The sequence below is a fragment of the Limulus polyphemus genome, unplaced genomic scaffold, assembly GCF_000517525.1.
Source record: "Limulus polyphemus unplaced genomic scaffold, Limulus_polyphemus-2.1.2 Scaffold3342, whole genome shotgun sequence".
NCBI lineage: Eukaryota > Metazoa > Arthropoda > Merostomata > Xiphosura > Limulidae > Limulus > Limulus polyphemus.
In genome coordinates this window covers 34,529-52,484 of record NW_013668952.1, presented here as the reverse complement: position 1 = coordinate 52,484, position 17,956 = coordinate 34,529, and the positions used below count along the sequence as shown (strand labels likewise).

The 17,956-nt window shown below is 32.8% G+C and overlaps 1 protein-coding gene across 4 annotated transcripts in view; it reads right to left on the bottom strand.

Moving 5' to 3' along the window:
* LOC111088215 (MFS-type transporter SLC18B1-like) overlaps window positions 1-17,956 on the bottom strand; it is an 80,614-nt gene that overhangs the window by 38,498 nt on the left and 24,160 nt on the right. For all 4 annotated transcript variants that reach the window (XM_022397617.1, XM_022397620.1, XM_022397618.1 and 1 more), the window contains 3 exons: window positions 14,742-14,815; window positions 3,923-4,070; window positions 2,236-2,304 (listed from right to left, as the gene is read on the bottom strand). In XM_022397617.1, coding sequence (XP_022253325.1) covers window positions 2,236-2,304; window positions 3,923-4,070; window positions 14,742-14,815 — 291 coding nt within the window. The remainder of the gene's footprint in view (window positions 1-2,235; window positions 2,305-3,922; window positions 4,071-14,741; window positions 14,816-17,956) is intronic.

Sequence of the window (17,956 nt, the reverse complement as noted above, 5' to 3'; positions counted from 1 at the left end):
TAATCACTGGAATGATCCAAAGTCATACCTCACCTCCATGAGAGAACTTATATTCCTTGACTATCTTGTTATGACATCTCTTCTGCCATACAGCAGCCTTCTTTATCTTTTGGCCTAAAAACTTGAGTTCATTTTCCAATTCAGATCTTTGGCACTCTAAATATTCTTTTGGACACTGTGGCATATCTACCCTAGTGACAATTACATATAACATTCACAGGTAACAATATCTCCCGACCAATATCAGCTAACAATTATTCAACCTCTATTCTGTTGTACACTATGCCATCATAATGCATGGTATATGTTTATTCCAGTAAATAACAAATTTTGCAAATATCTGCTTGATAGTTTCATTACCCAATCTGTCAAACCATCAGACAGTGGATGATAAGGTGAAATACATATCTCCATAAGATCCAACGCTGTGCACAACTCAATGATTAACAAATGAAATTAGCTTCTTAATCCATGATAATTTCTTAAAGTAAGTTAAATCGGGCAATCCAGTACTGCCTGCTTTTTGAGAAGGAATCAGTGGATATTATACTCATCTGTACATTATACCTCATCTGTAGAAGTATGTGACTTCCTTCACAATATACAGTCATGATTTTCAATTATCCTGTGTGCATATTGGCTGCTATTGGATGGTTAACATGCAGTATACCTATTGCACAATAAATCCATCCAAAGGACCCTATGGCAGAACCTATGTTGGTGATGACTACCTTCATTTGATGATTGACATCACTTCGACATAGTCATAGATGGGCCTCTCCAGTCACATCTATCATTATTCATCAGAACAAAGCCAGTGGCTTGAATAGTGGCTTCATATTGTTAAGATTAATATGTGTCTTGGCAGCTACAATAGCAACCAGGAACTCAGAGCACCTCCAAGCTCTGTAAGAAATTGACCACCACACCCTTCAACATAAACTGCCTCCTGCGCCTTCCTGAATTAGTGACTAAACCCGTTTAGTCTTCCAATTTTGAAGTAGCAGCAGCTATAGCTTGGTGCTAACCCCCCTGTATCTCCTGTGCAGTTAGTTAAAATTGGTTTTCTCAATTCCCTTGAAAGGTACTGACAGTTCACTTTGAAGTGACCTTGTTGGCCACGTATAAAGTACATGCTTTGGTTCTCCCTTCCAGACTGACATCCAGGCCGAGGCATTGTTATAAACGGCTGGGACACAAACACAACGGGAGGACCAGGTAAATCCTGCCTATTCACTTAGAAATAGTGTTGTTGTGTTGCAGCACTACTGTGTTTCTTTTAGCACAAAGCTACACAATAGGCTATCTGCAATCTGTCCACCATGTGGAATCGAACCCCTTGACGGAAATTCCATATTAAAAACACATGCACCTCATGACAGACATTTTGAGCAATTTATATATTAACAAAGAGATATGAAACGCATAGCATGCCTTCATGTCAAAACTCTCCACTCCCCTTTACTTTCAGGCTGCTCCTAGCATTAAAACGTAAAATGTTATTAAACTATATTGCGTATTGGTCGAGATATTGCTGTAATTTACTATCATCCATGCAAAACATTTACACTACAATACAGCTACGTATAGTGGGAATTAAAAGAATTCTAAAAAAATATCATAAGTCACACTAAGCAAACTTAGTTTACACGGATAAGGAGATTTTTATAGTTTATCATACATTCGCATAAGTGTGGTAAATCAAAAATGTTTTCCATAATTTGATCGCTATAAACATTAAAAGGTCGTAAAATGAGTAACGTTTCTGCTAAATGTATCAGCTAGATAAGCTGGTCTATAACTATACTTTTGTCCTGGATTTAGTGAAATACAATAGCAACCTATTAAATGACCAAAATAAGAAGACAATTTGGATTACATCATATTTTTATTTTTGGAATAAAGAACTTACAAACTTATTCACCAATCGAACATCTTCTATATTCTGTGAGTATATGAATTTAGATGTTTAATTTCATAAAGAAACATAGTCATAAGCCTGTGAAAGATTTCCATATTTGGTTATTTCCTTAACACTTTGAATGTTTACACTAAAATCAAGATTTTAGAAAACTGCTTAATAAAAAGGCTGGGTTGATAGAACAAATGCCCATTAAAGAATTAATATTATTAGAGGTATATATATTTTAGAGTAGATTGTATCACAAAATGCTATATTATAACTACACGTGATGTCACTAACATTTAAAAATATATTTAAATACGACACCTCACCTGATATAGACCACCTCCAAGAGTCGGACCAACAATTAGTCCTATGCCAAAAAATGAATGTAGAGTTGACTAAAAAAAAACGAAGATGAAATTTTTAACTTAATTATAAATATATTGGGCATTGCATTTATAATACAAGAAGCAAACCGAAAGTTGGTGGGAGCTAACATTTTTTTAATAAACTATCATAGGAACTAGCAACATAATCAACCTTTCCTGATTTAAGTAACCTATCAACGAAAGATGTAAATGAAAAACTTAGTTTCTTCATCAAGTTCTTTTGAGTAAAGATACGTTTGGCACGTGTTTTGCTTAGGGCTACTTTCCTCTGGATTACTCGAATACAAGGAACGTCGCTCATCTTTAACAGTATCGAGCAAATCCAAGTTAAAAGCTTAAACCCCGTCTTCTTTTAAAAATGGATATTAATTAACGTGCATGGTGATTTAAAGTTTAAAAAATGAGAGTTGACAAAATATTGTTGCCAACTACACTAATCTATACAGATAATTATTTTTCATAGTATTCGTTGAATACCTGCATGTACATTTTATGTACAAGCCATCATATTGTATATGAAAGGAAAAAATAAATAAGTATCTAACCTCATTGATAGCAATGTATAAAATCTAAACAGAAATAAATTTAAACAACATTTTTTCACTGGTTTTTTCAAATTGTAAATTTGTCTTCAAGATACTAGTACGAAGCTACTTTATTACAAGTAATTTCTTTTTCTCCCATTTCGTTTGTAAACGCGCTACATCCAACTAAATGTCATTTAAATTTATGATTTATCTATTTTCACAATTTCTTATAGGTAATTAATTTTGATAACTATGTTTCAAGTAAGTAACGTAGCGGTTAGATATCTTCTAACTTTAACCGATATTTACATAAAACCTATTTTATCTAAAGACGGTTAAGATAATCAAATATACTGTAATGGAGAAATAGAAAGCACACCGATATTCGTCAAAAGCATCAATTTCGTTAAAGTAAAACCAAAATATTTTTAGTAACTCAAGTACCAAGTGATAAATAAATACGAAATTCTCTTTTGAAGTTTGAAAACTAGTTTTTTTTAAATTGACAAGAGGTTTAAAGTTCAGTTAAGTCGCATAATGAATGAAAACATATAAATCTCCTGCCCTGAGTATTGATTTCAATACAAACTATATATAAACAACAGATTTTGGATAGTCTGTGATGTATTTTTAGGTATGTCGATAACAAGAACATTTATTCAAACTTAGTTTCACTTTTCTTTTACACAAAATCGCAAAACTTGAGCTCGTTCAGGCGATCTTCTTATAAAATCGGTTTACCCTGAAAAAGGATATTATATACGACTTTAACTTTGTTTCCCAAATGTCTCAAGGATTATATATTTCTATCATTGTGTCAGTAAAGTGAAAAGGACAGTTTTGCATAAGATCTATCGATCTATGACTTCTATTATTTATCGTTATACCATGGACTTATTTAGGCATGTGTATTTCAGGTTCTATGCTTATGCGTTGCGTGTATATACAGGATTGGCTTCAAAGCCTTGTTATGGAAAATAAACTGAAAATGTGACTTTTATTTTGAATATATACAGAATCAAAATATTGTTATAAATATATTTTGAGGTACGATTTTTACCGATATAAACTAAATCAGAAGGTTAAACATGATATCTCACCAAAGCCATGGCTACTTGATCATGAAATTCTCCTGCACACACAGCATTAGCTGCAGTCATGAACGATGCAGAGCCCAAACCTTCCACAATTCTGATGGTGAAGGAGAGAGCAATAAATGGGGTTCCACTAGGAGCACGATCTATGAGTCTAATTTAAGTAGAACAAATATACAAAACTATTCACATAAGATATCAAAAATCATGCTTCCAACTTACACTGTTGCATTCCCACTTTCAAAACGTTTCAACTCTGTTGCAAAAAAAAAAAACATGGTGAAACTATAATGTTGCAATCACTCTTAATTTCATGTTTTCATTTAATAATTACGTAACTATTGACGGACTTCCGACTTCATCTGTAAAAAACCTATAATAGGTGATAGATATCGTGCAATAATGTTTAGCTTGTGTTTATTTAGTCTAATCGAATTTCATACGAAATTCCTTTGTGGTTTATGGAGTCTCTCTTGCGGTATTATTTACTCCTATAATTTCTTGTTGTTATTCTATAAAACAAAGTACATTAAACTCGATTTATTTATTCCGTTTCTTGCAGGAATGAGTATTGTTGAATAATTTCAAATCTAGAATCAAGCGATAGTTCTGATCGAAACACTTATGAGAAACCTTTATATTTCTAAGATTAATAACCCAAAAACATTATCTACAAATACTAACTATTAGCAAAACTAGGTGTATGATATTGGAATCAAACGCAAAAGGTTTTTATCACAGACAATGTTATAATGTCATTACTACTCGAAATTCAAAACACACGAACAGAAATAATAATAAATCTGAAGTTTAATTTGTAATATTTCTTCCTTACGGCTTTTTACACAATTCATTTTATGTCGGATTTCACTTCAGAAGAAAGGCGTATTGAAACATGAAAATCAACTTGCTATATGATCGACAGTTTTGAATGATAATGTTAACAATACCAAGAACTATCAACAGAGTTGGAGTTGTTAAATTAGGTAAACTGGTTATGTGGATGCCAGTACAGTTGTGAAGATACAAAAATATATTATTAACAGCAAAAAAAACAATACACTTGTTTGTCTAATAAATTCATTGTAACCGATGCATAAAACATAACGTAATTCACAGATTCTAGGAATATCGTAGGTAAGTTGAAAACGGAAGTACTGGCATTCCGGAATACGGACGTTAATACTAACAGACATTCTGTCAGTTTCGTGCATTTTGTTGTCTTGAAACATACTTTTGAGATATTATTTTCTCTGTTTTGAACCCTGTCGAAGAATGGTTGCCAAAATCAAACACAATAAGTTAGACTTTGGTTTGACTATTCTTATCGTTCACTCGAGAAACGTTGGTTAAGATATGCAAGTAGAAGATAACGCAATTTCATAAACATATTCTATTTGGTAATAATAATCAGAAACTGAAATATCTAGTTGGTTTGACAACAGATAGCCAAATATGGCTTTGCTCTAAAAAACAAACAAACTTTTAATAATTAACTGATTAGTAGTAGTGATTTGTTTATTCACAAACTTGTATTTGTCAAACTAAATATTTGACTGACTATTGTCTGGCTTTTTTAACTTTTTGTTTGTATTTTTCATCTTCCTGTTTTTGTACTTAGTTGTTTGTCTTTATCTTAAGATCACTGTAGCAATGAAACATAGATATAAACGTTTCGTATAATACATACAAACCAAAATATCAAATTGCAGTTATCTTGTGATATAATAATAATTATATACTAGCCCCTGTATATAATATTAATAATAAACTTAGATTTAGTCTTCTATATGGCCTTTAAAGTTTACCAAGTGTAAACTGAGGCCAAATTTATAATAGTTGCAAAGAGTTGCTTGCCCTAAATCCAACATGTTAGTTCCAAGCACTCTTAACTTTCTGAACAATACTCTAAGGAGCAAATATGAAAGATGTTCTAAATAGTGTGTCTTACATTCTTTATTTGGTGGTAACTGTATTTTTGGGCTAGGCAATGATAAAACCATTGGGCAGCAGCAATGGTGGATTCTACTCAGTTCCGTGGCTTTGATATTGTGGTGCACAGCAGAGACGCCAACCGGTGCACTAACTCTCTTATGGACTTTGCTGCAAGGTGACTAGTCTCGTGAATACTTAGTTGCCAAAACCTGGACTTGTGTAGTTACCATCTATCAGAAGGAGCTAGTTCAGCCTCAAAGGTGCTCTGCTAGGGACATCTGTTAACGGTTGGGGGGTTATTTTGCCCTAGGCCAATAGGTCGCCCGCCTTAAGCCTGTGAGCCCCTAGTAAGTAGGATTATTGGTACCCGACGTCTGACTTGCTCTTCGAAAATCTGAAAGGATAGGATAAAAAGTGAATGGTTGATCGTAAAACCCTAGCCTTGCCAACAAAATAAAAAGAAACTTAGTGAGCATGGGAAGGAGATGGGGGTGATGGAAATGATTAAATGAAGAAACTTGGAAGTACTTTGGATCCAAGAGATAAGATTGGTCTTGATTGCAAATTTTATTATGGCGGAGAAGATACAAGTAATAGAATTACCATTAGGGGAGAAATTAGAAAAGCAGTGGTGGAGATTATTAGAGCCAATAGCATGTTGTTGGCAGCAATAATTCAAATAAAATGATGACCTGACAAGAGATGAATAGTTTATGCTAATTCTGGGAGACATAAATGCACATATTGGGCAAGACTGGACAGAATGCAAAGGAAGTTCAGTTATGATGCTGATAACAAGAAATGAGATCCATTAGATATGTGTATCAGCAATGGCTAACACATGGTTTGAGAAGCCAGATAGCGAAAGGTGTGCCTATAGAAGCACTAATGTAAGATTATGGCTAGATGTACTTCTAGTACAGAAAGCACAACGGAAATGTGTGAAGGACTGTAAGGTGATTCCGATTGAAACGGTAGCGTAGCAGAAGTCAGTACTAGTAACAACTGTGCTGGAAAAGTGGAAAAAAGAAATACCAATGTTCAAATAAAATGTATTAAAGGATGGAAGCTGAAGGTAGCATATGCAAAACAGTTTGTAGAACTTTTGGAATGGAAAGAATTAGTTGATCCACTAAAAACAGCAGAAGAGTGGAAGTACCTACGAAGTAGAAGAGTAACTGCAGCAGATAAGATATGTGGAAGGGCAAAGAAAGAGGCTAGAAAACAATAAAATTTCAACCAACACAGAGAAGCAACGAGGAGTATGCAAAAGCGAAAAAGGGGGCAAGGAAGGCAGTAAGTAATGTTAGAAAAGAGGCATTATATGAACTGTATGAGGAGTTGGAAAATGTTGTAGTAAGACAAAAATTTCAAAATAGCTAACAGCAGAAACCAGTCAAAATGAGAATAAATTCTATTCGGCATTTATAAATGACAAGGATAAAAAATTGCAAGTAACTCCAGAGGAAGTAAAGAAGAAATGGGACGATTATTTATCCAGAGGAAGTAAAGAAGAGATGGGAGGATTATCTAGAGGTATTCTTGAATGAGAAAAATCCATTTGAAGTGCAATTACCAGACCATACACTAAATTTCAATGCTGAACCAGAAGTGTTTATTGGGGAAATGGGGCAAAGGTAGGTAGGGTTATTGGACCATATGATATTACAACACATATGGTAAATGCAGTTGGGAAAGTAGAATAATAATAATAATTCTAACACTATTTCAACAATTTGTTTACTCAAAATTTTTATAATTGCTATTTTTCTACTTTGTAGCGTGTATTCAATGTAATCGGCAAAAAAAATAAAAATATTCAACCTTACCTCATTGCACAACTCCCATGAGCTTAACAAATTTTGCAATTATTTTTGCTCATCCCAAAACATAGGTTTCTCTTTCCTAAAAAACCATCATCACTTGATAATACAGTTGAACAATTCCTGTTTCTCTCTCTCTCTCTCTCTCCTAATTTACCTTTTCTGTCTAACATTTTATCATTACAAGTCTCCATATCCACCCTTTTATTACATCACTGCAAATTAAGTGTCAACTACGAATGATGCAGCTTTGAATAAAGCTACAGTCGAAGTTTAATGCCACTGGTTACAGAATATTGTAAACTATTTACGGCAATATAAAATGAATAAAGTGGTGGTAGCGATAATCTATGGTTTCATGGCAAAGTTGTTAGTTGTAGCTACTACAAAGATGAGCAACGGAATGTAGTAGAAAGTTTTGAAGGCGGCCTGGCATAGTCTGTTAGTTATGCAAACATCTCGCAATCTGTGGTTCGAGAGATAGAAACCCATCGCCGAAACATGTTCGGTCTTTTATTCATGGGGGCTTTATAATATGATGGTCAATCCCACTATTCCCGACGTTGTCACCCAATACTTAGTGGCATGTGTTGTTGACTATCTGCCTTTCCTCTATTTTATCTCTTCAAATTTACAGACGACTAGGACAAATAACTCTTGAGTAGCTTTGCACAAAGCTGAAAAACAAACGAACAAGTTTAAAAGATTTAGAAACAAACCACAGGTCTGGCAAGTTGTTTAAAGTTTCTTTAGATTTTATTTTCAGTTTTCAAAATCTGTTCATGCTAGTTTGTATTTTTTGTAAAGCTGCAGAAATTTTCTTTTATGCAAAATATTATGTAAACCAAGTCAGGCTTAGAGAGTATGATAGCAGACTGCAAAAAATACTGATAACTCAAAGGTGATGCATATCCTTATCTAATAATGCTTGGAGACGGCTTGAACGGGTAATGAAGAAAAACTTGAATATAACAGCAAATATACAACGTTTCGACAAGGTCTTGTCATCATCAGGTGCAAGTAGTTTACACTGACATATATATATATATACAGTATAAAACAAAGAGGTCACAACCTTCAGCTTGTGAATAACTCTTACATTTAACATATACCATCACATGTGCAATGGTGACACGAAAAACCTTACAAACAAGAATAGAAGAACACACTAACTCTCTTTATAAACTACAACATGAGAGAAATGCGGTTGCGAATCATTTTTCAACTAATCATGGAACAAGTAACTCCTCGGACGTATCCACCATTCTCTGTATAAATTCTTACTAAAACTACCAAGTACACTGATAAGAAATTTAAAAAAGCTCCTTTGATTGAGCAACTACGACCACAAATGAAGAGGAACCAAGTTGTCACCTATAATTTTAATCATTATTTTATCTTAACTTTTGTTATTTCTATATATGTTTGTTTGTAATTAAGCACAAAGCTACACAATGGGCTATCTGTGCTCTGCCAATCACGGGTATCAAAACCCGGATTCTAGCGTTGTAAATCTACAGACATACCGCTGTGCTACTGAGGGCATTGCTATATGTATTTTTGTTTACTACAGATAGCAATTTAGTTTTTAACAAATAGCTTTATTACTTAGCATATCAAATACACACTGCAGTGTCGTTAGCAATTATTTAAACCAATTGAAGCTTTAAAATGCCAGTTACAATTTGTGGTTCAGTAACTCTTAAGTCATATGGTTTACGGTTTGTGGCCAAGTTCTGAAAGATAGAAACTACAATCTGCATTGCCTAAGAAAGATATAAATTTTTAGTATGCAGAAGCATGTGAGTAGGCATTCCAATCCTTAAAATATGCTTTGCTTGAAACATCAGTTATTGGTTTATAATCGTGAAGACTGCTCTTTCATTCTTGCTACTGCTACCAGTGACAGTGTTTTTTTAAAAATAAATATGACTTGAGTGTAAAAATAACTTCTATCTAAGCTGTACACTAACAGGGTTGCTCATTGATATGGTACACGAAAGAAAGAACTACATTTAGTTGTAGTACTTGTCAAACATTTCTGTCAGTACTTTTATTATGGAAATTCTATATTTCAATGGAATACGTGCATGATATGATTGATGAACTTCAAAGACTAGGTAATATAATTGCATTAAAATTTTGCAAGAGTACAGCTTCATTTTACTACATCAGCTGGGCTAGCAGCATGAAAACGCTGATAGGTTACCTCATTAATTGGTAAGATATGTATGTTCATTACAATGTTAGATGTCTAAAAAGACCTAAAATTGTAAACAGCTCCTTCTTTGTAGTACACTTGTTCCATATGTGATAACCTCCACAAATTCTTACACCTGTGAAAACAGTGTTGTGATTCAACAATAATTTCCACCTATATTAATAACGGATGGGTAATCTTAACTAGTAAAAAACCAACTTAAGTCTCAATTATAACATGTAAAGCTTAAGTCTGCAAATTTGCACACTTCTCGTGTTTTGGTTATAGACTGCAGTCAGTTCTTAAACACCGCAATCTTTATACGATCAAAAAACTTCTTATCCCTATATATTATAAGACCAAGAAATTCCACTCTCGTAACACCTAACAATAAATACCAGTGGTTTTAATCCAATTTCTTTTTCTGTTGAAACACCACTAACAGTAGCGCCTAAAATGCGTGACCAGGCACCATAATGTCATCCACTTAACACTACTGAAATAGTGCAACTCTCTTAAAGTTACCTCCATTGTTTACTTGAAAGTATCAGACACATTAAATGGCTGGTATGGATTTCATGTCAAATGGCATGTCACTAAATTCATACAAGCCATCTCCAGCTTTCATTATCCAGCTTCACCTAACAATAAATAAACAAAAAATTTAATATGTTAAACCAGTGCATTTACATATTTGTCTATGCATGGCAATGGAAACATTGAAAGACGTATTACCATATTTTCTTATCTAAAGGTCACACAATTTAGCAGATCCCAGATACAGCTCATCTCCCTGGTTCAGTGGGTAGATCAAAATCCTTATATGGTTCTTTGGATCTAAGATGAGAGCCCTACAGGTTTTAGGTTTTCCAGCTAGAGCTACATTCCAACACCTTTCTCCTCCTCTTCACCATAAGTCCCTCATTACCGCAGTGGAAATAACTTTTGAATATCAATTGAGCTCAAATTTTGGAACTTACAGGCGTACAGAGAAGCACATAAACAAAAAGCTAAACGATTTTTTATTACATAATAAACATATTCTTAATAGCACAAACATTGTTCTTGATAACTTAGTCTGTCGTAGGTATACTTAAAAATGTGATAAGATTTGAAATGTTTAGTGTAAATAAATCTGACACAACCAAGAAGTAAAAATGAATTAGACAAAACTGATCCACAAACAAAAACAGCAGATAATTTTAGATATGTGTGACATGTAAGTCTATGATGGCAAAGATTATGTCAAAAAATTATTTCATTCTGTAGTTTTGCTTTTTGGCTTCTTAATACCTTCTGTGTCAGGTTTGATTTTGGAAATGAACTCAAAAATCCAATTTTGTATATTTTACTTTTTGATGGCGTATTGTAACACATGATAACATGATATATTCGGACAAATAATTCAAAATACGGCGAGAAATGGTTTACCTCAGTTAACTCAGACGAAAGATTTTTAAATATGAATTTATGTCTGGCAAATCACAAAAAGGTTAACAGAAAAGAAAAAATAAAGTTTCTGGCAGCACTACCTTCACGAATAATCAACATGCCACACAATACATAAGTCCTAGTAAACAAACTATTCAACAAGCAGACTAGTAAAAAACAGAGTAGAGATGTGCTTAACCCAATAAATGAGCGAACTATACTCTAAAAACATGTTTATTGTAGTTCAAAGTAGATTACATCCTGTTCGTAATGAACTTGCAACGTAGTACAGAAATTAGTGTTAAAGTATAGAAAATCATGAGAGTAAAGGTGCTTGTTTATGACAGCTAGACGTCACATATGCACAACAATTATATTATTTTGTGCAGAATACAACGAATGGTACTGAGAGATAATTCACAAACTGTAGTATCAACCATGTAATATATGGGCAAAATATTTTCCATACATACATAGATAAATGGCAATAAGGATGTCACTATAGCAATTATTTATTGTTGTCATCATCATTTTAATGCTGTATGTATTCTGAAATTAATACTAGATACTGCAATATTTAGCATCTGTTGCAATGACATCTCTTAGTTACTAAGTTATAGTGATTGACAACCCAGTTGTAAAGTAATGATATTAAGGTGGCCAGGCAGGATAGAACTAGTATTTGAGAACTCAATCCCCACCAAAAGTCTATATGAGTAATAACATTACCAGGTTGGGATAGCAGATACGCCACAATTCTGCGCAATTGAGACATTCTGTGTACACCTACACTGTTAGAAATCCAGTACAACATGCGTGTGCAAAAATTCATGACAATGTTTACCAATCAAAGTACACAAAAACAAATCCTGGAGTGTTTGTTTCTCAAAGAAAATTCGTCCAGGATATTACGACACTAAATCACACTTTGACTTTGTAAGAGTTATTCTAGTGTGTACTGTGAATACTGATAAATAAGACACATAAACAAGAGGAGTGAAAGTGGCCTCATATTTCAATGGAAATATTTCCAGTCACTTTTTATCCAATACAATATATATATACCATGAATTCCAGTACAAACTTGTTTTGAAATTTATAGTTGCACTCTTTTAAATGATAAAAATGCTGGTTATTTTAGGGAACTTTTATGGGGTAATGTGCATAGTTTTATACAGTTAATCGTGATAAATATGCCTAATGTTCTATATCTTAGGCACTGTTCTCACCATGAATGGATCTTGCAACAAGGGTTTCAGTGACGTGCAAGCACTTCTACAACCATTTCTACTGATGCTTATGAACGTTCCAACTAAAATGTGTGTGTAAATAATCCAATTTTTTGGTTAGTAATATTTGTCATAAACAAAATGAAGGGTTGGTAATTGGCTCCCCACTTTTACCATTGTTATGTGACTTACGTATGGATGCATTTGAAACAAAAGCCACAAATGGTGCAACATGTAAATCTGGTATTTGGATAAGTTATATAGATGAAACAATCTTGGTGTGGAGATATGGTAATAAGGCATTAACAGAGTTTGCAAATTATTAGAATAGAACATAATCATCTATGAAATTTACCTATAAAAGTGAGAAAAATAATAGTTTGCCTTTTTTTAGATGTATTAGTAAGAAGGAATGAACAAGAGAATTTAGAAACATCTATTTATCGGAAACCTTTTTCTGTTCTTACGCCAAAAACACGAGAAATCACGTCATACTGAAATACATAACATGTCTGCATTTTACAATGATGTTGATAGAATTTTGAAGATATGTACAAAACAAGCGGACTTAAAAAAAGAAAGTTGAAAGAAGATTTAACCTAACTATTGTAGATAGAGCAATTAAGAAATTCTCTAGTTTATTCAAAGTGTTTAAAAAACAAAAAATATTTTACTCTGTATTTAAAATGAATTAGATAAAACAAATATTAGGGCATGCTAAAGATGATATACAATTCATGGAAAAAGCTGGAATTTATCAAATTGAACGTGAATGTAGAAGTGTTTATATTGGACAGACAAAACGTAATTTGAAATATCGTTTAGCAGAACATAAGAGATGTGTAAAAAATGAAAGGCCTGAAACTTTGGCTACAGCTGAACATTTAAAAAATACACAACACAAGATATTATGGGGAAAATAGTAATTTTTTCTGAAAAAAATGGGTATTATAGCTAACAATATTCATGAACCTTTTGAAATAATAAAGTTTAAAAAGATCATGAATTATTAAATAGAGACGAAGGTCCGGCGAATATCCGTGTAAGAATGTGGTGGGACCTCCTCTGAGATTGCAGCCATATTAATGGTACATCTCAACCAACATGATCCAGTTCTGTACCTTTCGATTCTACAGTTTGTTTGTATGTTTGTTTTAACATAATATTTTAACTACTGGAGGAACAGAATCCTGGATTTTAGCTATGAATTTCCGCTTATCTATCAGGGGAACGCAATACTACTTACAGAATAATAATTGTTCCTTCTATCCTTTGCTTACATACCAGTTTAAAATGTGTATAAGCCATGCGCAACGTCCATAGTGCCATTTCCATTAACCATCAGAATGTCTTTATCTATATCCGAAAAAATTTTGCCCATGTATTAGACAGATCTCCCTCTTTGTCTAAAAACCGATAGTGCATTTATATCCACTTTCAACAGAACGTATACATAACTGAACTATCAAGCGGTATTATTGTTTTCCATAAAAACTACATAATAAGCATCATAACAAATAAACAAGGTGGATTTAGATACTTTTATATCATATTAAATTTATTTTGATTCTAGATTTAACTGAAACGAAAATTTACATCTATCGTTAAAATACTGTTTTCAAAAATAACTAGCGGTCGATATTGCTGTAGGTCCCTTTTGTGAAAATATGATGAGTAAAGTAAGTCGAGAAGGTATGAATGTTATAATTTCTCAAAAGACTTACTTATGAATCCCTAAGCGACAGTTATTTTTTGAAAGAGAATCAGCGAAATGATAACGATGAAACTTCAGTTTAGAAATTAAAGTTGATTGGTAGTTCATTTCAACCTTACAATTATTGAACGCTATCTTTGTAATGGCTATCAAATATGATGGAACAATCTAATAACTCGTACATTCAGCAGTATTGTCAATTTTTAAATACTTACCCATTTCTTAGTATTTGCTAAGTATTTTTTTCTTAAAAATGAAAAGTTATTCGATTTTCTAGAAACTTTTGCGAAATGAACTGCATAATTTCTAAATTATTCAATGTTATTTATGCCCTTCAAACATCATTAGTGTATATTGTGTGTGAATGAATCTGAATAATATACAATCATAATTTTATAAAATGTGAAAAATACCTGTTTAATCACATATGTGGCGACTAAAAAATTATTATTGAATGTTTTTGAGCAGGTAAAAAGTAACTTAGTAGCCTTACCCAAAAAGAATTGTTGTTGTTCCACAGAAGAACAAGCCTGCACTAATCAAGAAGTTCGGAGACACGTGAGATAACTACAGATAAGAAATCATGTAAGCATGTTTATTTTTTTATAACTCAAGATATAGATTATTCACATTCTAGCCTCTGAAGTGATTCTGGGACATTAAGATATAAACATGCGTAATAAATTTCTTAGACCCTGAAAAGAAACTCTTCTGCATCAACTATGTCTAATAATATGATTCTGTTTTTAAATGTCATTACTTGCTACATAATAATATATTGGAATTTCAAACAGGAGAGCATTGAACACAATGCAGATAAACAGTAAGTACAGTATAATCTCCAAATTCTACCACTTCATTTTTTAATTGCCTTGAAAGCACATAAACTAAATTGGAAATGTTTAATTGAAATCTATTAGGTAAATCACAGTTCTAGCTACGAAACTAGTCATAAAAGACTAGATATTTTAGATCATGTACTTCATGAACACAACGTCTGTTAAAATTGAGACTGTAAATAGCAATATATTGTGAACAAAGATATTACGCCAGTGATAACTAGTAGCTAGCCAATCATTTATACAGAGTACTTCTCCACGGATATGCTTTAAGTAACTATTCTGACTAGTTTAGCAGTTTGAGAAAGGACTAGTATTTTATTCACCATTCATAATCTAATAATGATCTGATGAGCGAATTTTGTATTTTAATTGCTGTTAAATTTATTTAGAAAGATAATTCAAATTTCAAAGCATAAAAACTCCGGTAAGCTAATGGTAAGTTACTAAGCAAGATATAATGCAAGGAAAATTTATGAAAGAAGAATTAAATAATAATGAGAGAGAAGGGTATCTTTGTCTATAAAACCACTATCTCTTTACGCAAACTGTTATCCCCAGTGAAGACATGTAGTGTGTGGTGTGGGAAAATGCATTATTCACCATGCCACACCTCAATGAAACAAATTAAAACATTAATGGTGTCACTAGTCAAATTTACTGCTCAAGGTTTACGGACATTTAATTCATACACTGTATGTAACATGTATGGTATACATATATATGTGTGTGTGTGTATACCAATAGTGATGGCCCCCAGAGGCACAGTGGTATGTCTACGGACTTACAACGCTAGAAACCAGGTTTCGATACCCGTGGTGGGCAGAGCACAGATACCCCATGGTGTAGCTTTGTGCTTAATTTCAAACAAACAAACCGTGTGATATTTAATGGCTAAAAAGTACGAAACAGTTAAAAAAAATGTTACTACCGGAGGGAATATTTATTATTTTCTTCTTCAAAAACGAAATCCGTATGGAGATAGTAGTTAAAATTGAACAAGTTTTAAAGTTATGACTACTATAAAGAAAAAATGTGGTGTCCGTCATATGTTAGTGGCTTGTAGTAACAACTACAGCACGCAAAATTTCGTATTTGTTAATTCTCTCTTTTGCAAAATGTCTAATCAAGTTTAAATGTACCTTGATAAAATATATTTTGTCTCTAGGTCGTGAAATATAGTACCTGAATGTTTCTGTTTGATGTAGATAAATGTCTTATCGAGAGGGAAAAAATCTGAATATAATACATCAAAATTATCACAAGCCCAAAGTGGATAAGTAACTCAAATATGTGAAAACTTTGTGTCAAGAGACTCATTGAGCTCAGGAAGACACAAGTGTCATGTGATTCCAGAACGTTATATTCTTGTTAGCTGTTAAAGAGATCTAAAAACAAGATCAAAGTATTTTAAAACTACATTATGATTACTGTAAGTTTACGGACTTGAACGGACTGAGATTCGATTTCACACGGTAGACACTGCAAATAACTTAATATGGCTTTGGTCTAAAAATCAAATAAAGTTTACCAGCTCTATTGCTAGAGAAAGTTAATTTCATTGTATTTTTGCACATGATATATATATTTCGAGAAAACAAGGATGTGTTAATGAAATTCGATTGGTAAAACTACTTGTATGAAGGCAAAAGGAAGTTACAATTACCAAATCACTAGATCTTTTACACAGCGGGAAAAACTGGGTGTGATATTCACACGATTGCAAGTTATTGTACTCTACATTATTTGTTAACAGTTGCCCCTTGGTATCTAAACTATAAACCTGAGGGCTTATAACGCTAAAAATCTGGTTTCGATATACGAAACACAGCTAGCTCTTTTGTAGCTTTGTGTTCAAAAACAAATACAAGTGTTAACAGCTACTAGTTATAAATATGATTCACACCACAACATATCGTCCATTACTCGGTACTTGTTATTACCATGATCTCTCAACTATTGCAGTTCGAATCCATAAACTTGAAATAAGCAAATTTCATTTTAATTGTTAGGTTCTCTTTGCACTAAACTGGTTTAACACACTAAATTTAGTGGTTTTATGTTTTCCATACTATAACTAATTGTATCTTATCAAGCGTTGATATGGGCTGTTAGCTATTGATCACATGCTGTTAAATAAATGTATAATAAACAAAAACAAAAAAGTACACAAAAATATCTACAAAATTATAAAGCAGACAAGTCCTATATAACTATAAAAATTAAGATTAGATTAAATTAGATTAGATTAGATTAAAAATTAGAAAAATACAAAGAAATTAAGAAATTAATAAAATTAACTTTCAAATGTCAAATTGTAAAGAATTTGTTGTTATATATTTATTTTAATATGAACGTTGTTTAGATTGAGTTTATATTTAAAAACATGCATAACTTGTAGTGTTAAATATATATTGCGCAACTCCCGCCTATTCTCCAAAGTTTTAGAAGATTCTCGAGAGTAAGAATCAACAATATATGTGTGTATGTAAACGCTTTAACCAGTACTGTTACGTAAGACTGGAGTTTCTAGAAAACGTTCCCACGATATAAATATAACTAACGCGACCGCCAGGAGTGTCTATTATTAGTTCGCTATGATCAACATACTATGAATTCCGAAAGCTATAATTATGATTTTTAGAACGCTTATCAATCGGAAAAATTAAGATATTCGACCAGGAGTATTTATAAATTTGTACATTGCAAATCGTTTAACTTCAGTGAATTCTCATCGGACATTAGTATTTCTTACGAAAACATTACCAATTTCAACGGTGGAAAACAGCGTGTGTTGCCAAGGAGAGAAAGCTAGCAAACTTCTCGGCGAATCGTACTTACATCAACTCGCTCATCGTGAGCCCTTGAT